Below are 25,872 nucleotides of genomic sequence, written 5' to 3'. Positions count from 1 at the left end.
CAGAGCTTCTTTGCAGGGGGCGGGGGTTCAACCGTGGAACAAATTGCTTCCCTGCTGATGAAAATTTGGTTATTTTCAAATTCAACGTGAACAAATGTCGGTGATCGACAGCTCTAACAGTTGCTACCATTAATCACATAATAATATTTCCATAGCCTTCCTACTTTTTATTCGGTTAGCATTCATTCTTGTTTCATTAACTTTTATCCTCGAGTGGCTCTTGACATTCATAAACGGTCACGTCGATAGTAAAACAAAAGAAAACAAAAATATATATATATATGTATTCAAATTTATGTAAATTAGACAACTGTTTTTGAGTTAACTACAAAGAACCGTCATTAAACACCGCCAGCCTTCGCTTTCTTTTATCTCTGTCTGTCTGTACGCTCTGTAATATCTACCGCTTTGCTACAAATGAAAAGATGCAAATGGCGACGGCGATTAAAAATTACATCGTCCGTCATTGTCCTTCCTTCAAAGGGTTTTCTATAAATAATAGAAATTACAATTCATGTCTATAAAAATATTTGATTCGTACATCATAGAATCTAAATTTTCAAATAATATTCGCTTGTTAAACGTTATAAATTAAATAGTCTTCCTAACGACTATTATTATGAACATGACTGGTAAAACGGAATTTCTGAACACAAACAAACAAACAAACAAACAAACAAGCGTATATTAACGAATTACACAGTTGATTAAGTTATATTCCGTAACTGGTCATATTACTGCTACCATTGCTTGATTATTTACCGTTCTCTGTGCAGGTAAATCTCACTTCATTTAGCCCGGTTTTAATGAATCCGATGGTATACAGAGTTCTCTCCCGTTATATTTACAATGACACTGAAATACAGGGTGATTGAAAAGTAAATTCCTGTTTTAAAATACATACAATTTATTTTAAGAAATATAATTCATACAATTAATGAATATGAGAATAAATTATAATTCATGGACTGTTATTTAAAATTAGGTATAGGCGTCTTCGTTCGTCAACAGCGTTTCACATGAACCAGGAATCGCATCAACTGATTTCACAAAAAAACTCTTGCAGAATGGTAGTCTTAACTTCACGTATTCACCCTTCAAGTTCTTCTAGTTTATTTTGTTTGGTTGAATAGAGTTGCTTTTCAGTCAACCCCAGAGAAAATAGTCGCAGGACATTAAATCAGGACTTCTGGCTGGCTATTGGTGCAAACCGCAACGACCCATCCGTCCATCCGTTTTACAGAGAATTAAGCATCCAGCTATTCACGAACAACAATAGCAAAGTGTAGGGGTTCCTCACTAAGTTGAGAGATGAAGTTTGGCTAGTTATTAGTGCTTGGGACAATACTGAAGGTTTGATTTTTATGCAAGATGGCGTGACTCCACAAAGGCGTATACGTGAAGTTATGATGACCATTCCGCAAGAGTTTCCTGTGAAATCAGTTGATACGATTCTTGGTCGACTTGAAAAGCTGATGGTGAATGAAGGTTCATATATTGAATTTTAAATAAAAGTTCACGCATTATACTTTCTTCTCATATTCATTAATTGTATAAATTATATTTCAAAAGTAAAGCGTATGTATTTTAAAATAGGGATTTACTTTTCAATCAACTTGTATATACATTTAATTTTCAATTGTTTGTTTTTGACACACAAAAAATGAAAAAAAAGCTGCAGTTAATAAAACAAACAATTTATTTATTGCAACTGACGCCAAATGCGTCCTTTTCTACTAATCGGTTACGCAAGTTGTTTGCTTGGTTATTATTCACTGACTAACCTACGTCTATTACGTATTGGTTTACATATGTGTAATGGTGAGAAGCCTTGAATATCGTTTGGACGATCGGGTTTCGATCTTGGCTGGAGATAGCCGCACTGATGAGCTGTGATACAGCGAAGCAGTATTGCATATATATATATATATATATATATATATATATATATATATATATATATATATATATATATATATATATATATATATATATGCCACGAACCAATTTACCGGAAAGATGGACAGTTGTGTCTTTGTTCAAAAGAACCACAAAAAAAAAAAAAAAAAAAAACATAGCGCCAATTATTGTTCGAAAGATTTATCTATGATTACATTGGGTTTTTGATTAAATAAACGTGCGCCATTTCATCGACGAAAAACTTGAGCTTCGCTGTAAATTATGCGAGGTACGAAATGAATGCAAGAATCGACAGCGGAAATGATTAGTTGGAAACTAGAACCAAGATAAAAAAAAAAAAACATACAAAATAAAGCCTGCTTGCGTCCAAATGAAACCGTTAACTTTTGACGTTAGAAAGGGGTAACACGTAGGTGTAATGAAGCGCATGCATAATTCAAAGGCAAATCACGTCTTCTTCAAGTGGGAAGACCGTCTGCTGCGATGAAGTTAGGCCCAGCCAGATCGCTCAGGTGGAACGCACTTGTTTTCTTCGGTTTAAACTGATTACTTTTACAAAATAAGGCACCAATAATATTTCAAGCTTACATTTAAAGAAACTAATCTTGTTCCGTTTACTCAATTTAGCCGATCGTCTCCGTCTGTCTGTCGCTCTCTAGCGCCCTCTCGCTCGCATCCGCTCTCTCTTTATCCATATACATATATTTCCATCGCCACATCTATCTATCTATCTATCTATCTATTTATTATTATTATTATTATTATTATTATTATTATTATTATTATTATTATTATTATTATTATTATTATTATAACATTATAATAATAATAATAATAATAATAATAATAATTATTATTATTATTATTATTATAATGATTATTATTATTTCATGTATATACCTTTGATATAAAATCTCTATCTATATATAAAAGGCACTTTGTTTGCGAGTGTGTGTCTGTGTTTGTCTGTTTGTGTGCGAATTCGTTCTCTATGGACTTCGAAAAGGCTTGGCTGATGCTTTTTGAACTTTCACAGAAATGTATTTATGTATCTGAGAGTGTTCTTAGGTAGGTTTTGTATCGGAAGCCCCCCCCCCCCGATATCTATCGATTTTTATCAAAGTTAACAATCTTATGCAACCTCAAATCATAAATGCATTTGAGAATTTTATCACCGCACAAGCAGAAGGGTCTGGCGTATAGACAGGGGCGCGTTCGAAATGAATGATTCTGTTTAGAGCACAATTAGATCATAATGCTTGACTCTTGCATTTAAAACTTTAATTAAAACCATTATGTAAAAATATAACTTCATAAAATCAATAATAGGCTCCTTACAGTGCAATTTAGATTACGAAGTATTGTGGACTAAACCACTGCGGAGAGGAATGTAAGGATTCCTCTCGGTGCATCGCGGTGGGTCCTTTACAAGAACACGTAATGAAACGATTTGATTGAAAAAATCAGCGATTTCACCGATTTCGGTGACAATAAAATATTGAAAGTGTGGGACATTCGTTGACCCTTATCTAATTCCGTCGGGTCTCCCTGCTAGTCATATATTATGTATTGTTTGTCTAAGTTAATTCATATCTGTGCTAGATCTAGCTACATCTTAACTTAGTTTCCGAGATTTTCTTAGGCTTCAAAGCCATATTCCATACAAGCTTGCGAACAGATTTTATTATTACGCATTTTTATGGAGTACATGTGCAGGAATTTCACTGACCTCTACGATATGGTTTACAATCGACACTCTTAACGCAAAATATACACCTGAGATTAATATTCTAATCGATTGAGGATGAATGTCTGAATCATCAAGTCGATTTGTGAATTGCAGAGAACGTTATAACTGTACTGCTGTGATATTTTATTTATCTCCTTTCCAGTATATTAGACACAGGTGTTGTGTGTGTGTGCGCGCGCGCGCGTGTGTGTGTATGGTAACCCGAATATTCCAGGTTCGTTATGCTTCTGATGTTAGGCGGCAATAAACTGAACCAAATCGAATATGTTATATGCTGGGGAAGTATATGTTATGTATACCTGTGTCCTGTATATTTATATACGAATTTAGACAGTACACAGTACATATATATATATATATATATATATATATATATATATATATATATATATATATATATATATATATATATATATATATAACACATTTAGTATCAGCAGATGTAAAAATAGCATTTCAAATTCTCATTAAAAAAACAAACTTTTTACGAAAATATCTGAAGATAGCAAAACAAAGCTTGAAACGCGTTATAAAGATATTTTAAAATAAAATTATGATAAAAGGCTGAATATATATATATATATATATATATATATATATATATATATATATATATATATATTCTACAATTACATAAATGCAACTTTGTCTCTGTGTGTGGGTTCGTCCCTTATAGACTCCGAAACGGATAAACAGATTTTCTTTAGAATATAAGTCTGGGAGTGATCTTAGTTAAGTTTTATCTCAGAATACCCTCGATAATTACCGATAATCGATTATCGAACCCGTTATTTTAATTTATCTATCATTGGTAAAGCCATTTTACGATGTCGTTGTTTAGCAACAATGACAGAACGACAGGCTGTGAAAATTCTACTGTGGGTAAATTGATAGTGTGTGTTTTTCTGTTTGTTTTTTTTTTGCTTGACGAGGTCTGTAGATTCAAACTACGCACGTAAATTACTTTATTTTTTTCATTAACTGTAAAGAATTTTATAAATCTTGACAATTTACGTTTTTGCATAACGTGGTCTGCAGGTACAAATCTCGTACGTAAATTTCTTAATGTTTTTTTTTCCTTAACTGGAAAGAAGTTTCTATAAAATAATTTTATAAAAGAAATAGTAGGTTCTCTAGAGTGCAATGTAGAATAACATATTTTGGACTAAATTGCTGCATGGAGGCATGTGAAATTTCCCCCCGGGCGATTTCACGGATTTCGATGACAATAAAAATATAAGAGTGTGAAATATTCGTAGATCATCATTAAACCCCGACAACGCCGAGACTTCCTGTTAGTATATATATATATATATATATATATATATATATATATATATATATTGTCTAAATTCGTATATGCACCCGACAGATTGTAAATTTGTATATAGAACTCGTGCCAGACTCTTTAACTTGTACTGTCTGAGCATGCTCGTGCTTCTAGGCTTGACTTCTGACCATTTTTGAATCCCCAGGTAAGCCACCCTGTATTTCTTGTGTTCATTCTATTTTTTTTTTAATTTTGTTTTTCAGTTCCGCTAAAGTCATAAAGAATTCTTATGACTCTACCTATAAACCGGCCATCCCCTTTTTAAATATGATCACACCACAGAGTAAATTTTGAATTTTGGTATCTAGCGTAGGGCAAGTCCAATAGTTTTTGATTAAATTTGGATTACATTCGATCCACCCTCTTCAATAAATAAATAAATAAATAAATAAATCACAAAAAAACCAACAAAAAGAGCAACAAAAAAAACCAACAAAACAATTCGGTGTTCATACCTGAAGCAAAGCATGAACTGTATGACTAAAAAAAACTTGTTGCGAATGTATATTTTTAAATTAGCTAAAATAAACTACCCTCTTGTATAAACCCAGATATTGTCATATATTCGTTGCTATCTTTGTGGGTTGATATGGCGTCACCGCTGTTGTGTTGTCCACGGTCGTGACAGCATTTGGTGATTTGTCAGCACTTCACACTCTTCGCCTGACGTTGTGATTTATCTAGTTGTGTAGTAGGTCTCGCAGCTTTTCGGGAATCATCGACTGGACGGGGTGGTTTACAAATAGAAAAATATATAGACGTTAACGTCATCAGTATCCATACGACCTCAAAGAAACATAACCCGGCGTTTGTCTTGAATTTCTGATAAAAAAATATATTCTCGTATTTACAGGAAGCTTGAATGAAATGTTTATTGGAATTCTGGATGCGAGGTGAAAATATTAAATTAGTTCAATTCGTGACTCTTCCTTCTGTTGCGGAAGTTATTGTCATGGCAGTATTTGTTGTGGTCAGCGACTGGAATATGCAAAGGAGGGGGGGATGTTACACAGCTTGGTTGAGTGTGTCTCAGCTTAAACTCACCCTCAAACTCAATGGAAAAACACTGAAAACAGTTAAATAAGCAGAAAAAAAGACAAAAAAAACCCAAACATTATGCATTTATTTTTATTCACGGTCACTCGATCACGCCAAGGATAAATCCTTACATCATAGCAAATACAGTTTCGGTTCCCTTGGATGTGTCATTTCATCTTGTTATGTTGGATGATTTCTCCATTTAAGGATTTTCCTAATATTCAAGCTGTTTTGTTTTATACCATTGCCATGGTTTCGTTAGTATTATGTATTCATTATAGATTCTCACTTGAGCCATTAACAGTGATCGCTCACTGGCTAAACAGGTGGTGTCCCCTGAAGCCATTGCAGATCACTTTGCGTTATCACAACAGTTGTCTCCATCCTCCTTCTCAACAACATGTTTTGCGTAATTGGCGCCACTGCATATATTTATATTTCTCTTCTACGCAGGAAGTTTCAGCTCCCTCGGTTCTGTGCTATAATAATAATAATAATAATAATAATAATAATAATAATCAGTATTTTTTATTATTCATTTAGAATTCTAACACCTGTTGTCCTCAATGATAGTAACTCTTTGATTAAGATTGCCGGACTTACTTCCTCATCTTGGTTGTTATAGTCACAACGTTTCGGCCGTTTTGCCCTCCGGCCTTCATCAGGTGTTTTGTATTGAACTGGGGAGCCATTTGTTAGGAGTCTCGAACCCAACCCTTTATTATTATTACGGGGGTACCGTGTTCGGACTCCAGCTAGGCTCTGGGACATAGTTGCTGATTCTGTTTTGAATGTTACTTTTCACTGCCTTCGTTCAGGATTGAACTCAGCACCTTTGGGTAACTGTAAACTTTGATACAACGTCTAGGACCACTCGGCCATATGTCACTAGGACATACCATTGCCATGGTTTTGTTAGTATTATGTATTCATTATAGATTCTCACTTGAGCCATTAACAGTAATCCTAGTCTCCACTGGAATTTGAGTGGCAATAAGCCTCCCCAAGATTCCAGTTCTCTTCGTACTTGTCCAGCGAAGGTCTGGCCAGCGCTCTCTCCTCGGTCTTTCCATTCTTCTAGACCCTCCTCGACTATTTGGTACTACTATTTTGGGGGACAGGGCAAGTGGAGGGGATGGGAGAGGGAATAGAGAACGTGTAGATATGCAGCTTCAATGTTCTTGGTTCCATGTAACGCTTCTTCATTTTTTTGCCTCTGCAGCAGTTTGTCTGGCCCATGCATGCGGCTCATGTGTATTAGTCTCCATATTCAAGGATCTGCCTTAATATTTCAGCTGTTTTCATTATTGTTATTCGTTGTATCTTTCCAGCCATTCCTCTGATTCTAATTTATCGCATTCTTTTTTTTTCAAGGTTTTTCGGAATTGTTCCTAGTACTCCTACTATTATAGGTATTATTTTGATTTTCTTCATCATCCATACCCCTTTCAACTCTCTGGCTAGTTATGTGTATTTGCTCCGTTTCTCCTTTTTTTTGATATTCATCCTGTGGTCAGCTGGAACAGCGAAGTCTACGATTTGACAGGACTTTTCTTTCTTGTTAATTATTACGAAATTCGGGTTTCTTGTCTGAATGGGTTTGTCTGTTTGTATGCCCATGTCCCATAGGATTTTATGATTCTTGTTTCCATGTACTGTTGCCGGCTTTTGCTTGTACTATTTATCTGTGCATTCAAGATGGTGTACTGCCCTTCCCATCTGGTCGTGCATGTTGTATTCCTTTCGGGCCAGTTTGCTGCATTCGCTTACTATATGGTTTATTGTTTCATCTCTTTGTCCACAGAGTCTACATTTGCTGTTTTCTTGGGTTTTGTCGATCTTTGCTTCTTATCGAGTTACCTTGTGCTGCAGTTATTAGAGATTCAGTTTCTCGGTTTACGTGTCCTTTTCGCATCCATGTCCAAGTGTTTTCGTTATTATCTTTTGTCATCCGTGTGAATCTTCCATGTTGCTGTTTCTCTTCCCATGTTTTTTTTTCTCGTCTTATACCCTTTCTCTCTGTTTTCTGTTTTGTTGAGTTTTTCAGTGTTTTGCAGTATGTACTTTTTTCTAGTTCTTTTTTGTGCCATTCACACAGTCTTCTATACAAACCAGTTCTCTCCCGCCGTCTTTCCTTTTCATGTAGAGTCTGTCAATATCATCCTTTGGGTGTAGTGCATTGTGCATGGTTATGAGTTTCCTGGTCTTCTGATCGAGCTGTCTCAATTCTTCTTTAGTCCACCTTATGAACGGTCGAGAGTATCTTATTAGTGATATTGCCCATTTATTTATACCTTTTATTAGGTTTCTGCTATATAATTTACTTTCCAGGTGTTTGTCTTGTTCTCCTGAGGTATTCCTTTACTATTCCCGCTTTTATTTCTGTTGTTTTAGTGGTGTCTGCTTCCAGAACTCCCAAGTATTTATTGTTCCCCTAGTGCCCTCATCTCCCTTTGGTTGAGTAGTTCCATGCCTTCTATCGTTTCCAGTTTTCCCCTTTTTATAACAAGTAGTGCGCATTTTCCCATGCTAAACTCCATTATTATTATTATTATTATTATTATTATTATTATTGCAACTCATGTGGGGTTCTTACACCAGTTGTTACTAGTGAGTTCTATTTGATAATGATCGGTATTATTATTATTATTATTATTATTATTATTAGTAGTAGTAGTAGTAGTACTAGTATTAGTAGTAGTAGTATTTGTACTCACTAGGAGTTCTCACACAGACCATTATAAGCAATTACTCACTGAAAACACTTGGTGTTGTTCCCTGGAGTTTGGGTAACAACAAGTTCCCCCGAATTTCAGTAATCTCCATTTCTTTCGATAACGTTTGTAAATGACTTTTACGTTATTACAATAGCCGCTTGCCATTGACATTTCTTTGCCAACGACCAATGGTCTTCATTGGAATTTGGATGATAACAAGCCTCCCCAAGGTCCCAGTTCTCTTCGCACTCATTCAATAGTGGTCTGCTTAGTGCTTCTTTTCCTCGGTTTTTCCATCCTCTTTGATCCTTCACAATTATTTGGTGCCGACGCTACCATTATTAAACGGGGCGAAGTTAACTTATACATCTGCAGCATCTGTTTTCTTGATTCCATATGATGTTCCTCTATCTTTTTGTTTTAATTCTATTACAGTTTCCCTGGCGATGATTAGTTTCGCATTCGAGGGTTTTCCTTAAAATTCCGGCTGTTTCCAGCATTACGGTCTGTTGTATAGTATCAGTCTTCCCTTTGATTCCGATTTCTCCTGGTCTTTTGTATTTTCAAATTCTTTGGGACTATTCCTAGTCCTCTTACAATTATTGGTTTTATATTGATCTTCTTCATGTTCCATGTTTCTTCTAGTTTCTCATATTTTAAAATATTTTCTGCCTCATTAGTCTTAATCCTGTGGTCTGCTAGAAAGCAAAATCTACAATCTGTCGCGGTTTCTTTCCTTCTTGTAAACTATTATGACCTCTTTCATCATCATCATCATCATCATCATCATCATCATCATCATCATCATCATCATCATCATCATCAACGATATGCCCTCTACAGTCGCATATTTTTGCTAGTGTATGTAATTTCAGTGCAGTTTGCTAATGCACATCCCATTATGATTCTTTGTTATTGACATATGCTATTCCCCTAATGTCTGAGAGGATGGTTTTGTAACAGATCCGCTGAAGCTGGTAGCAGCAGCAGCAGCAACAACACAGTACATATACAAGTGACCGAATCAGCGTGCGATGTGACGTCACAGCGAATGGAAACACAAAGCACAGATAAAAAGATACACGTGGTCGGCGAAGCGATGGAAAAGCACGTATTCTAGACACAGCCGAATAATGATAGCGAGCGACACGTAAGTGACGATAGCGTCTGAAAAAAAGTCTATGCGAGAAATGAGCTGTTGCTGGAAATGAACAAAGCTTCTTTCTTAGAACTGCACGCCTGTGGAATGATCTTCCGTTTTCCTGCTTTCCAGCTGACTACAATATGATTGTCTTCAAGTCCAATGTAAACAAGTTCTTGGTGAGCCGTTCCACTTAAGTTAACAAATTTACCGAATGTCCATTATTAACGATTACTATATTGTCCAATTGACTATTGTACACTCTTAACCCTTATCCTCGAGTTGTCTCTGGTCCTTGATAAATGGTTATGCCTATGTAAAAAATAATACCTTGAATAAACGCCATCTGTCTAAAACCGAAAAAGCGAGTCGAATTTCTTTTCTCCGTTTTTCTTCTGTTTACTTGCGACGGAATGTACATGTTTACACGTAACGTTATAATTTTAAGACAACAGATCCGATTATTAGTACTATCTCTTCTGAATAGAATATTAAAGGATAGCACATTCATTTGAAATAGTAAAATAAACTGAAGTGATCATTAATAAGTACTAATAGTATAGCTTCGTCGTCAATCATACATATCAAATCTTCATTAATAATGTAATAGTATTAGTAGTAAGATAAAATCGAAATTGATTATCAAACTAGAATTCTCAATAGATTTGTTACTAGCTGAAAAATCAGTCTACGTAAGGTCATCCCAATCACACTTATATATTAACTCTTTATGCCTCGTTGAAGTAATTCGTTCAGTCGTAAATTAATGAATACAACGGCATAAATAGTAGGAATTAGTTCAAACACGCCTTGTACGTATTAGTTCAGTATCTGGGTAGATGCCATATACCTCCAGATTGCAACTGTCCATTGCTTACATTCAATACGCTGCCATCTAAATTTAGCAACAAATATTTTTTAATCGTCTACATAATAATTCAAGTCATAAAAGGTTAAAGGGTAGTAAAAATATAGCTTTGTCTTTAGACATACAGATATTAAATCTTCATTAGTAATAGATTATTAGGAACAGTAATAGTTGTATGAAGTGTAGGATGAGAAGCAAGAGCGGAAAGAAAGAGAATGCTTTCGAATATACAATGTTAAACGAAGTAAGAGTATAACTATTAGAAAACAAAACGAGAAAGTGTGTTGAATTAAAATGTTGCTGGCCGGCTAAAATTGGACAGTAAGGAAGTAAAATGGCGCGGATGAATATGCAAGAACAACAGTTAAGTAAAAACGTAAAGCGTAAATGTGATTGAATGTAAAAGTCCTTCCACAAACGTTTCTTTATATGTTCTCTATCTTCCAAACAATCCATCATCCGTCTTTGTTGTCGTATCATCCGTCTCGATGGTTAATCAATCTTTCCTTTCACTAAATTCTTTCAGTGATTCAATCGATTTTTCTTTGTTAAAACGTAATATTTAGAATAGGTTAAGTAATAGTTGATTAAGTAAAGTCTGCATATTCAATTAAATATGAACACATAAATAATACTTTCTTATATATATATATATATATATATATATATATATATATATATATAAATAAAGAGAGAATATTATTTATTTTTCTCTCTCCATATATATATATATATATATATATATATATATATATATATATATATATATATATATAATGTCTGTGTACATTTCCCTACGCAATAACTCTGTCAATTTTTAGTCTACAGACTCGAAATTTGATATACATGGTACTGAGATTTGGAAAAATCGATGTGATCCGTTTTTGAACAGACATTTGCCGATTAAGGGGTCAAAGTTCAATGATTTGACCATTGAAAACTCTACCAAACTCATCCGACAATTTTGGGTCTACGGGCTTGAAATTTTAGATATAGGTTCCTTGGACATGGATCTAACTTAATAACTTGATTTGAGCCCAAAACAATAAATTTTAAGGGATCATAATAGGGATCAAAATTAAAAAAAAAAAAAATTGACCTCTGCGGTCTCTTCCAAATTACTCAGACAATTTCTGGTCTAAATATTTGAAATTTTACATAAACAGTATTCATAGATAGGGCAAGCTTTTTCATCAGTTTAGGTCGAAACTTTTTAGTTACCAATATATAAATGTATGTATGTATGTCTGTTTGCATGTCTGCCTTAAACTTTCAATAGAGGCGACGGATTTTACCAAGATCAGTATCGTTTTAAAGTTCGACCTTTCATGCGACACATATCGAAAAATTGGCTAAAAACATTAATACCTTCCCCTTCAACTAGGCACTTTTCTATAGGGGAAGTGGTCACTTTTTCGCCGGTATTTTTTAAAGTTATCCTCTCCTTTAGATTGTCTAGCCTTAATTTTTAAATATGTCGCTTCCGGTTTGGCGGTGGTCGTAACAGCATAAACATTAGGTTTTACCCCGTTCTTTTCCTCCTTTGCGGTACGGGTTTGAGCCTGCCTTCCTACTACCACTTTTTTTTTCTCAACATACACATCTAAACACCCGGGCAACGCCGGGCTGAAATGCTAGTATATATATATGTATATATATATATATATATATACTAGCAGAAGTACCTGTCGTTGATTGGGTTAAAAAATAAGCTATGTTTTTTATATTTCTATATTTTCGAGGCCAGGCGCATACACAGACCCTACAACTTTAATGAACTACCACTGTTAAAAATGTAGCATACGCATTTTTTTATCCTAGATACTTATTCTAGCATTGTATGTAGTCTGTTTTGTATAATAGTCAACCATATAGGGGCCTATTCGTGTATACACGCACACACACAGCATTCGCTTTATTATATAGATCATTTTAATATTGGTCAAATTCTATTTCGGTAACCTCAATTGGTTTCGACATTACTCACAAACAACTTATTTTTCCTAAACTATATTTTAGCAAAAATAAATAAATAAAAATGAATAAAAAAAATTAAAACCATTTTATGAAATCCAGATAGATACCATAATTTTATCATACCACACCTATTCAAACTTAAACACGCTTAACACAATATTCTTATGTGGATCTATATTTGAAAAAAAAAAAACTTGTTAAACTACATATTTCCATTCTATGGAGATCAGGCGCGAACGCAGACCTCATAATTTTTATTATACCATATTTCTTCAATCTGAAACATAATTATAAATGTATTCTTACGCAGATAGATTTCGGAAGCCTTTGTCAAAGTTTGTGGCATATTTTAATTCTATGGATGCCTGGCATGAACGTAGGCCACACAATTTTTATATACCATCCCTTTTCAAGCTGAAACATACCTGTCAAAGTATTCTCATGGGCATCTATATAAAAAACTCTCGTAAAAGTTTTTTTTTTTTAGTTTTTATTTCCATTCTTTGTGAACTGGGCGCGGGCGCAGGCCCCACATTTTTAATAAACCGCTCCTGGTCAAAATGTAACATACCCATTTTTACTCCTTGGTACCTCTTCTATCATTGTATGTGGTCAGTTTTGTGTAATAGTAAACCATATAGGAGCCTATTCGTGTACACACACACACATACACACACAGACATTCAGCTTCATTATATAGATATTAGTACGCCAATTTCCAGTGACCACGTCCTTATTCATTTTTTTTTTCATTTCAAAATCCCCCAAATCGGTGCATCTTTTGACCGTAAATAAATAACTGGGAACAGGAATACATCTCCACGGTCTTTCATTTATGCAGCTGATAAGAATTCAGAGATGTTGTAAGAAGATACATTCCAGATAAACATAAAAGTACTATATTAGCAGTGAACTTTTATTGAACAGGCGGACATCTTGATTTTATAATCCATATATATATATATATATATATATATATATATATATATATATATATATATATATATATATATATATATATGAACAAATGATTAATAAAATATGTTAAAAGACATCTTGAAAAAGAGTTAAAAACATATTTAATTTTAAAAAAGGAAGCACAAGATAAGTGGATACTCCTTAATCCGCGGAGTTTCGAAGAAATACTCTCCTTCTCATCAGAGGGCAGGAATTAGCAAAATGCAGGATCGGATTTGCATATAAAAGTATTTAATGAAACTACAAGTAAATCAAAGATCTTACTTGGTTAAAGAAAGGGTGAGGTAAGGGGAACAGGAGGCAAAAGAAAAATAATAAAAAGATTTCACATGAATGGATAGTCCGGTGAAGGGTAAAGATCCAAAAATGGTAAAATCCAAAACGGTCGAATTTAAAATTTCAATCCACTGGGTAAATTCCAAATGGTCCAAAATCATTCAAAAGGCAAAGTTCCTTGGAAAAAAGCGCAAATGGAATGAATTCCAAATCATTAAAAGAAAAGTACTAGAGATAATATTTGAAACACATCTGTCAAGGCTGGATGAATCAAAAAAATTATTATATATATATATATATATATATATATATATATATATATATATATATATATATATATACGGAGAGAACTTGAATTCCTACTAGAGAGAACTTGAATGCTTACTGGAAAGAAACTTGAATGCCTACTAAACACTATCTCCCAGTGTCTAAGGTCTCTCTGTACAAGGGTTTGTCAGAACAACCTGGCATGAGGATACTTTTCCCTAGAAGTAAACCCTGACTAAATATTCAAAATCGCATTTCGTATTCGCTGCCCGAATAAGATCTCCTCACTATAACTAACCCACAATAGCTTTTATAAGGAATGGTGTGCTTTTTCCAACTGATGTTATCTCAAGTAACTGCACGGTGCTGAATACTCCACCAGACTAGATAAATTCTTGTCCTGGAATCTAGTAAGACCAAGAGATCAAAACGAAAATATACTACAGCATAAAAATGGTTAATTGGGGAGAGGAAAACTGTTCTCAATTTCTTTACTAACTCAGTGTTTGAGATATAAAGGCGTTTAATGGAACATTCGAATATCTATGTATCTCATATAGAGTTCAATTGTTAGCACCAGATAGTGGGCCCCTTGATTTCTGAGAACTTCGACTGAAGTAAAATAATATATATATATATATATATATATATATATATATATATATATATATATATATATATATATATATATAATTGTGTGTCTGTGTGTGTGTGCGTTTATTTAATTTTAGCTAAACAAATTACATAGTCACGACAATAATAAATAAAGCTACTGTTTCGGTCAATTAATGAAATTTCCGATTTCGTGGAAATACAATTTTCAAATGAAAGCAAAACTGTCAAGCTTGAAAAAGTTCAATTGAGGATATGGGTCACGTGATTGACAACTCCAATAAAAGAGAGGAGGTGGAAGTAAGAATGATATATATGTTGCCTCCAAAATGTTTTCTTTATTTACTGTAATAACACAAAACCTTTATCTTTATAAAATATCCATTTGGATTCTTTATTTAATTAGCCGTAATTTGCAATTAATTTATCAAGTGGTCGACTTTTCCAAAATGTTTTCTTTATTTACTGTAATAACACAAAACCTTTATCTTTATAAAATATCCATTTGGATTCTTTATTTAATTAGCCGTGATTTGCAATTAATTTATCAAGTGGTCGACTTTTCTTGGTCTATCGTTCACTCTAAACCTTTATGAATGTACATTGTTTAACTCTCTCTATGTTTATCTTTATATTATACAGTCTATTGCTCTTGCTTCCGTCTCTATTGGCCTCTTTCATCATTCTCTCTCTGTTTAGCAATCAAAGGGAATGGAGAATATATCGCGGAATTGTAAACATTCATCTGTATCAAATTATGTGAAGGTAGAAATATAAGATAAACCTTCTTTTTATGCTGGTACACAATGACATACATAGAGTCCCCCTCCCTCGGAGTAAGTAACAAAACATCCCTTTTAATACAACTGATTTTTACTGTTATTTTTGGGTGAGGGGGAGAAGTATTTTTTTTTTTTTGTAGCGGGCCTCTTTTACAAAAGATCATTCTCTGTATATTCAAACCAATTTCTTTTATATGCATTGGCCTTTTACGGACGAATAATTATTTGCTGTTTTATTGTTGTCCAGTTACTCATATCAATGGTTCCGTCCATATTCGCCTTTGTATGTTTATGCTTAATGTATTCCATGATTCCATTTCTTTTGACAAAAAACGTAATGTTTTGACGTCCGCAACCACAACAGCAGCAGCAACAGCAGCAGCCGGTTCATGTTCGTTTTATTGATGAGCAAGAATCTGTTACCGAAAAATTTTTTTTAGAAAGATTCCACACGAAAAGATCCTGGCAGGTTGGCCCTCGTAGCGCGACTGGAAATCAATCGTTTTCGAAATTTACGCAGAAGGAGAGCTTTTGAATGGCATTTTTTGGGGCTGCGAGTAAATATTGCTAAATCCGTTTGATGAATAGCTGGGAAAAAGGCGGAAGAAAGACCGAGCGTATACAAACATAAGGGAAAAAAGCATTAAATGGAAAGGATAAAAATATGTAAGTAATCGAATTATTTACATTCGCTGAACATGATTCAGATCTTTTCACATGAAATTTGATACGTTAATGCTTGCATTAACATATTACTATATACAAATTGCAACATCTTACCTGTCTCGAGTTTATTCATGGGCCATAGTTCACTTACCTATGAAGTAGAAGAGAGAAAAAGAAGAAAATTAGAAGGAAAAAGAAAACAAAATATATATTCAGATCTTTCACTATATATTGGGTTGGCAACTAACTTCTCGTATTTTTCTTTTAATTTTGGAATCCATATTTTTATTTTCAAATTTTGGAAACTTTTTTTTTTTAATTTTGGAATCCATATTTTTATTTTCAAATTTTGGAAACTTTTTTTTTTAATTTTGGAATCCATATTTTTATTTTCAAATTTTGGAAACTTTTTTTTTTAATTTTGGAATCCATATTTTTATTTTCAAATTTTGGAAACTTTTTTTTTTAATTTTGGAATCCATATTTCTATTTTCAAATTTTGGAAACTTTTTTTTTTTAATTTTGTTTTATTTTATTTTATTTTAATTTTAGAATCCATGTTTTGTTTTCAAATTTTGAAATCAATCGATTTTGTTTTATAATTTTGGAAACCATGATTTTTTTCTCAAATTTTGGAGTCCATGTTTCTTTTTTTATTTTTGAATCCATATTTTGTTGTTTCCAAATTTTAGAAAAAATTGATTTTTATTTATCAAATTTTGAAATCCATTATTTTATTTTATTTTTTATTTTTTTCAAATTTTGGAATCTATGTTTTCTTTTTAGATTTCGGAATCGCTTTTTTGTGAATTCTATTTTAGAATAATTTCGAAATTAAAAAAAAAAGTTAATTTAAGCTAATTCCTGTTTGCTTTCAAATCATTAAAATGGAAGTTAAGAAAATTGAACGTTTTCGACATCCTCCATCTTTTTTGCTGCTATTTATTTGAAGCGTTTTTGATTTCTACTAACGACGTATTGAAAATCTTGTTGAACATTGGGAAGAAAATGCTAACAAACTGGAATACATTGTCGATTTATTAGTTGTTATTTTTATTAAACCTTTCCATTTGAAAATTTTAATGTAATTAAATAGTGGAAACCCAATATAAACACGGGTGTCACAATTCTTAACATTTATTAGAATACTCATTGACAAATTTAGATCACAAATCACGAATACAATAAATAAAATATCCACCCTATACTTAGGTTAACTCTGTCTGTTCGAGGATGAACTTGAAAAAACAGCGCTATAACAAGGTCAAATACAACTTTTTATAAGTATATATATATATGTATATATATATATATATATATATATATATATATATATATATATATATATATATATATAAACTAGAACAGCTTAACAACTTTCGAAATTCATACTAGAATCGCAAAGATCCGTGACGTTATGGATAAACTATTGGTAACATTTAGTTGTAAGCTACACTTTTCTAGAGGTTGATGGTTCAATTCTCAATTGTGAATTACTTAAGACTTCAAAATGGCCATGGCTGACGGAACGAGAGTATCTAACCCTGATGGATTAAATAAAAAGTTTCAGGGAGATTTCCGAGTTTGACAATATACACTTAAAGGTCGGAGATTACATCGTGAAAATAACACTGAGGATGAAAACAGTCGTCTGAATAATTCAAGCAATAATAGAAACTAGCAGGACCTGTGGAAATTCCACAGGGTACTCATTCATATGTAATATATTGATGTTGGTATTCTGTAGATGTTCAGCATCAATGGAGATGCTTTGACCTTATTGTAGCTTTTTTGTTAAAACTGCAAAAGTATTTATCTAAGCTAGCATGAGCGCCCGGCAAAGCCTGATCGCTTAAATATGATATTTTAATTCTTGCAGATTGCGTATATATTATGATAGAGTTATTGTTCTGTCGATTTTATATATTATAAAGTTGCGATTTAATATATATATATATATATATATATATATATGTGTGTATATATATATATATATATATATATATATATATATATGTATGTATATCCATATGACTTGGGTGCATTAGCTTAAATCGAAACCGAATTAAAAACTTATGAACACACACACACACACACACACACACACATATATGTATGTATGTATATATATATATATATATATATATTTGAATTGAGTTCCTTCAGTCATAATCGAAACCGAAACCAAAACTTATGAAGAATTCTTGATAAAATTATTCATAAAAAAATAGATGACTTAAGTGCCATCAGCTATAATTGAAACCGAAACCAAAACTTATGAAGAATTCTTGGTAAAATTATTTATTACAAGAAATGGACGTATATAACAATTAAACGACACGTATGTAAGTGGGACACAGAAAATAACAGATACGCTATCGTATTAATATATAGATCATATAAAATGTGCCGTATTTCACGATAATATCGTTAAAGTCCAACTTTTCTTGGTAGTGTCAGAACTATCCGGCTAATAAAAGTTTTTCGGTAGTACATGCCTCTGCATATGGCAAGCAAAGACGTGTCACACCGTCGGGTGATAAGAAAGAAAGAAAGAAAGAGACCTCGCTATTTCTGATTTACAAGTTCATAGTCACCAACCGCCAGTTAATCAATTAATTAAATTTCTTCATTGACGACGCAATTCCTCACCCGATCCATTCATTTACCACACTTACAAGTGATCTAACTTTTAATTCCGCTAGACAGCATTTCCCTAACCGACTATAAGTATGCCCGGATTAAACGACCACTTCGATATATTACACGGCGACTACTACGATAACCACTACTTTCAGAATCAAACATTTGTTTAATCGTATAGACGTTGTTAACAAAAGAATTGAACTCTTATAAATAAGCTATTCCTGACGGACTCAATATAACTCGTTAAAATCCCGAACAAGGTATGTTGCCGCTTGAAACGTAAGGAGTTACTATTTGGGATCATTTCGAAAGGAGGACTGTGGGGAGTTGAGCAACAAAATGTATGTTCACATTACATTCAAATTCTACAGATTATTACAGCCAGGGAAGCAGGAAACAGGGAGGGAATTCCAACGCCGAGCAGTCCAAGGAAAAATATTAGAGCAGAAGGTTTTTTAGCAAATAAGCACCTCAGCGATGTAGGTATGGAATTTTGCTGCTTGTCGGATTAGTCGGGAGTATGTACATTGTTAGTGCACGATTGCTATTAATCCATAAAAACATATTCTGTGAAAGTATTGTAAAACAAGCACAGGGATGTAACACTGCGGCGATGGGGCAGAGGTTAGAGCTTGACCGATAGTACGGGACCTATTAGATTTGAGACTTCTTTTTGAATCCTATGTAATAGTGAGAGTCAAACGGGAAATGTATCAGCTCAGATGTAGCATGCATGGGCGAACTGTGGCTTTGTAAAGATATAGAGTACTCTTTGGCGTGATAAATATTTTAGCACAGTAGAGGGAGCCCACCTTCTTTGCAGCAACCTTGGCAATGTCCTCAATGTATTTGTTCCAATTCATGTTGCCTGCGAATGTTAAGCCGTGGAGTTTTAACGATGAGCTCTCATATAGCGTGTTATTTGTCATAGAAATATGTGGTTAAGAAGGTTTTTCTCGTTTCTAAAGAAAAGAAGCTTAGTCTTAATTGCATTACATGTTACCATCTACGTACAGCCTTCATTCCACTACAGATTGAATGCCGTGTTGTAAGGTTTCTGCTGTTGTCTTATATATGGGTACATTCGTTTTACTCTCATGTCTATTATTGAGTGTGTTGTCATCAGCAAATATCCGAGCTAAGACATAATTCAAAACAAGCCAATTCATCCACCTCGATGTGTTACCTTACTATTGTCATCACTTTCATACTACATTCATATTCTAGGGCCATATAATTCTTTATTAACATAGACGTGAGCAATTAGAGTAACGCACTGTTATTTATAAGAAAACTAGCCTGGGTGCCCGGCGTGACCCGGGGTGTTTGGAGGTGTGTGTTGAGCAAAAAAAAAAAAAAGTGGTAGTAGGCAGGCAGGCTCGAACCCGTATTGCGAAGGAGGAAAAGAACGTGCAAAGAAAAACGTGATGTCTTTGCTGTTGCGTCCATCGCCAAACCGGAAGTAACGAAGGTTTAAATTAAGGCTAGTCAATCGAAAAGAGGGGATGAATTTCGAAAATATCGGCGTAAAAAGCGACTCTCCCTGTAGAAAAGTGCCCAGTTGAGGGTGAAAGAATTAATGGTTTTAGCCAATTTTTTCGGTGTTTATCACCCGAAGGGTCGAGCTTCAAAACGATACAAATCTGTGAAAATCTGCCGCCGCTGTCGAAAGTTTTAGGCATACATACATACATACATACATACATACATACATTTAAACAGATAGGTTATATTGTAGATTCATTAGAATTGATTTGTCAAAGATTAGACATTTCTTATTATATTTCTAGTCTTTTCGCTTGAAAGGTATAGCATAATCACGTTGACACATCGGTTCCCGTCAGATCATCGAAGTTAAGCAACGTTGAGCCTGGTTAGTACTAAAATGGGTGATCATTGGTGGATTACAGAAGCTATATGTGCTCTCCGCGTATCTCGGCATTGTTTTCAGTCAGTCTTTACCTGTCCTTGCCACTGGACCCAAGCAGTGCCTAAGCAGGAGAGTTGTGTGTGATCATTGCGCAACCCTTGGCTCACAATTACACGCGCATCTACCCTTACAGGGGTTATTCATTGTCTCTTGAGCCTGAACGGAGGCAGCGATCACTTGAAAAAAAGGCTGAACGTGTATTCCAGCAACCTACACAACGCTACACACGTATGGGTTTTTGAAAAACTGTTCTTAGATGAAGAAACCGATCGTTTTAAATCGTATGTGCGTGTGTATATGTTGACGTGAGTGCGGCGATGATGTCGACAACCGCAACATCAGAAGAACTGAGTAAGAAAACCACAACAAAAAACTAAAACAGCAAAAAAAAAAAAAAAGAAAAAAAAAAAAGAAAAAACCAAAAAAAAAACAACAGAATAAATAACAACGCCCAACTCAATCAGAAGTAAAACTGCGCGCATATTTTCTGGATTTTTCTATATTTTTGAAAAAGAAAAAGTCATTTTCTGGTAGCGTCAATGGATCAATAATTATATATTTGCATTTAAATAGCTTCTACCGTGGACAGACTTTCTTTTAATCGCATGTTTACTCGAGTGGACATCTTATGAAAATAAATAACGTGATTTCTTTTCTTTTTCACTGCTAAGCAATCCACATTTCTTTTTCACTGAGGAACGTTTTTTTCTTTAAAAGAATGACAGAAATAGAAAGATAGCCGATCTGATAAAGGATTTTTGGGCATTAAACGTCCAAACGAATCGCATTGGTTCATAAAAATAAACAAATCAAATAAATGAATAAAAGAATAAATGAAAAATAAATTGTATTATTTTACTTTTTTAAAATTTATATTGCATAACAGAATTCTATAAACTTTATGATTATGACGAAAGAACGTTTTGCATCTTTTTTTTTCATGTATATATTTATTTATTACGATACAATACATAGACTCGTGAAACACGTTACATAAGTTGCAAGCTTCAATGGAGAGAATGATTGACGGATTGGAGCTGCAATGAATTGACCTTTCCGAGTAAACGGAATTTTACGAAATCACGTAATTGTTAGAGAAAAGGGATTGTTTCTTTTTCAGACCAGACTGCCAAATAGGGCTGACACGAGAAAGTCGCTATGCGAAAAAAAAAAAAAAAAAATGGTGAAGGTCAAAATGGGGGGCACAATGTTAATCAAATAGTGCGCGTGACTCAGGCCGTTTCTTTCTCTCTGGTGCAGTTGCTCATCTTTTAAAACACACACACACACACACACACACACACACACACACACACACACACACACACACACACACACACGCACAGTAACGCCAAAAAGAAAGTCCACACTTGTCATTAAAAAAAAAAAAAAATTTAGGCTAAATGGAATGTAACTGTGTAAACAACCTATACCTCGTTTGATTCGAATTTTATTCCTCTATAATTTTACCTACTTTTATTTGACTTTTAATTGAAGTATCTTAGGGTCAATTTAAAATATTAACTTAAAATCGAGAAAGCAAAAAGAAACTCCACAGGAACGAATCAGCTTAAAATATTCACCTCTTAGGCAACAAATCAGCTCTGATTGTAACATTTTAGTCCATATGCCCTGACTTTCTTTAACTAATCGCTAAAAGCTCATTAATCTCCACCTTTCTGGTTTATCCAATCGAGAAATCGGCTGCAGATTGATGAGAAAACGGCACGGATGACAAATATGAACAGGTAATATTATAGAGTAATAAAATGCGATTAAAATGAGGTTTAGGTTGCTTAAACAGTTACATTCAATTTAGCTTAAATTTGCGGTTTTTGGAAAAGTGACAAGTGTGGACTTTCTTTTTGGCGCCTCTCTGTCTGTCTGTCTGTCTGTCTGTCTGTCTGTCTGTCTCTCTCTCTCTCTCTTTCTCTCTCTCTCTCTCTATATATATATATATACATATACATATATATATATATATATATATATATATATATATATATAAAGAATAAGTTCCCTATTTTCAACCGATGTAAACCATTTTTAAATATAATTCTAGTTAACAAACTACAGAAAGTAAAAATTACATAAATTAAGTAATAGTAATAAAAATAATAATTGTTTTTGTAGAATAAAAAAAATAAAGCACTTTAATTCATACTTTGAAAAAAAAAACCTGTCTAGCATTACAATATAAACAAAAATGGCTGCCAGAATAAACATATGATGTTGAGTCTTCTACGAACTTTTTTCTCCTTGCAGCATTATATTCTCTTTAAACAAAAAAAATCTCATTTTTCTGGAGAGTATATCCACGAAAGGAGACAGTATTGATATAATAATAACCGTTTCTTTCTGCACAATGGATCTGTAAGAATGTACCGAAATTTTAACATGCGGAGGAGCTGTTTATCTTGAAAAATTATTATTTGGATCTTGAAATGTATGTTATTCTTTTATATGTGCTTCGTTGTTATATTTAACAAACGTTGAGCTTCTAAACAAGAATGATTAGCATACACAAAGAATGAAATATAATTGAAAATACATATTTTACCAAAACTATATATATATATATATATATATATATATATATATATATATATATATATATATATATGTATATATATATATATATGTATATATATATATATATATATATATATAGTCATCCACATACAGTACTGTTTCGCTGTTTCACAGCCCATCAGTGTGGCTAGACAGGTAAATGCCTTACCCAGGATTTTTTTATATATAAAGCTCCCCTCTTTGGTAGAGCACTCTTGTAAATTATCTTACTCGCTACTTAATTTAGCTGAAATAATGCGAAGCTCGCGATTTGTTTACAAACAAACGTTTGAGCCCTCTACGAGTAGCAGACGAATGTTTATTTAAATAATCGTTCTGACAAGTTAATTTCGGCCACCGATTCCGTAGTCAAGGGGATAGGACTGCCGACTGTCATCACGACGGTTCTAGGTTCGATCCTCGGCTTGGGAGAGGTGTTAGTCTAGCGGCACTGATGAGTTGTGATACAACGAAACAGGTCTGTATGTCGATGACTAAAATATATTTTATATATATATATATACATACATATATATATATATATATATATATATATATATATATATATATATATATGAAAAGTACAAAATATCAATATGGCTTAATACGGATCGTATTTATTTTTTTGACACAAAGAATTTAATAATAAAAGATTTAAAGGGCTAACCGGTTTCGAATATCACTAAAAAGAATTACAATTACAATTAAAACAAAAATATGATGGGATTGTGATTACCTTAACGGAAAGGAAACAAAAAAGACAAGCGTATAAATTAAAGAAAAAACACATTAAGTTCAAGGAGATTTCCTTTTTTATTTTTACAAAGAGAATATCACAAGAACACATTTTCTAATATCTGCAAATGTTCAAATTGAACATGGTGGTACAAGAACGATTATTTATAGGGTGTTCCGTGATAATTATTATTACTCAGAATAGCTGATGGCAAATAATTAGCACGTGTTGTTTTGTCCAGATGTTCGATCTTTATGTAGGAGACTTCTTTGTGAATAATAATAATAATAATAATAATAATAATAATAATAATAACAACAACAACAGCAACAATAATAACAATAATAGCAACAACAACCACAACAATAATAATAATAATAATAATAATAATAACAACAATAATAATGATAATAATAATAATAATAACAATAATAATAATAATAATAACAATAATAATGACAAGAACAACAACAACAATAATAATAATAATAATAATAATAATAATAATAATAATAATAATAATAATAATAATAATAATAACAACAACAACAACAACAACACACAGGAGCAACAAGTGCGGGTCAGACAAACTACTGTAAAGGCAAAACATGAAACACTACATGAAACCAAGAACACTGAAACCGCATATCTATAAGTTCTCTAACTCAACCCTATCCCCATTTCCACATCACTACCCCCCAAGAAAAAGAGCGAGACCAAATAATCAAGGAGAGACAAGGAGGAAGGAATGACCGATGAACTGACCAGACCTCAGTTGAATAAATGCAAAGAGAACTGGAACCTTGGGGAGGCTTATTGCCACTCAAATCCCAGCAAAGCCCAATAGCTGCTGCCAACGAGAAATCAATAGCAAGCAGCCGTTGCGATAATGCAAATTTAGAGAGGTGGAGAGTACTGGAAACCAAGGGAGACTTGTTGTCACTCAGCTTCCAGGGAACACTACAGCTGTTTTCAGGTTGTTTTTAGGGAAAGATCTCTGAAGACCTATGTGAAAGCTCCTTGTGAGCCAATAATAATAATAATAATAATAATAATAATAATAATAATAATAATAATAATAATAATGATGATGATGATAATAATAATAATAATAATAATAATAATAATTATGATAATAGTAATAATAATGATAATAATAATAATGATGATGATAATAATAATAATAATAATAATAATAATAATAATAATAATAATAATAATAATAATAATAATCTAGTGAGGGAATAAATAAAGTAGATAAACGCGTCCTTCAACTAGTATGGCAATGTATTCTTTTATTTCAGAAATCCGTTTCGTTGAACTGACCTAATTTAGGAATATCTTTATCAATACGCGTAGTGTTTAGATTATGACAGAATATGACGGGCTTCGTAGATGTTTAAGTGAATTTAAAAACTCCAGAGAATGCTTGACTGCTGAGATTTTGGCAATCACCGGATGTTACCAGGTGTCCTGGCTAACGGCAGCTTTTACTCTTGTTTTTTATTCTGCTGACAGTTGCGAGAACATCTGATGGCGCTTGGGACTAAAGCTAACAGCAACGTACTTTTCGTCTTCGTTGTCAACTTCTTGTAGGGAAGTTTATCCATTAATGCAACGTCAACGTATCTCGCTTGTCGCACGATTCCATCATTCTTTGCCAAGTT

The 25,872-nt window shown here is 33.3% G+C and overlaps 1 protein-coding gene across 2 annotated transcripts in view; it reads right to left on the bottom strand.

Moving 5' to 3' along the window:
* The window catches only part of LOC145296810 (potassium voltage-gated channel protein Shaw-like), a 365,571-nt gene that overhangs the window by 133,596 nt on the left and 206,103 nt on the right, over positions 1 to 25,872 (bottom strand). Inside the window, exon 2 of one of the 2 annotated variants that reach the window (XM_080142895.1) lies at positions 16,437 to 16,473. The exons of the other annotated variant lie outside the window; for it this stretch is intronic. Within the exon in view, the coding sequence (XP_079999021.1) occupies positions 16,437 to 16,455 (19 nt within the window). The 5' untranslated portion in view covers positions 16,456 to 16,473. The remainder of the gene's footprint in view (positions 1 to 16,436; positions 16,474 to 25,872) is intronic. 2 annotated transcript variants of the gene reach the window in all.

The sequence above is a fragment of the Euprymna scolopes genome, chromosome 17 (genome assembly GCF_053919585.1).
Source record: "Euprymna scolopes isolate OS-2025 chromosome 17, ASM5391958v1, whole genome shotgun sequence".
Classification (NCBI taxonomy): Eukaryota; Metazoa; Mollusca; class Cephalopoda; order Sepiida; family Sepiolidae; genus Euprymna; species Euprymna scolopes.
The sequence above is the reverse complement of the archived record's forward strand: the minus strand, read 5'-3'. Positions and strand labels throughout refer to the sequence as shown.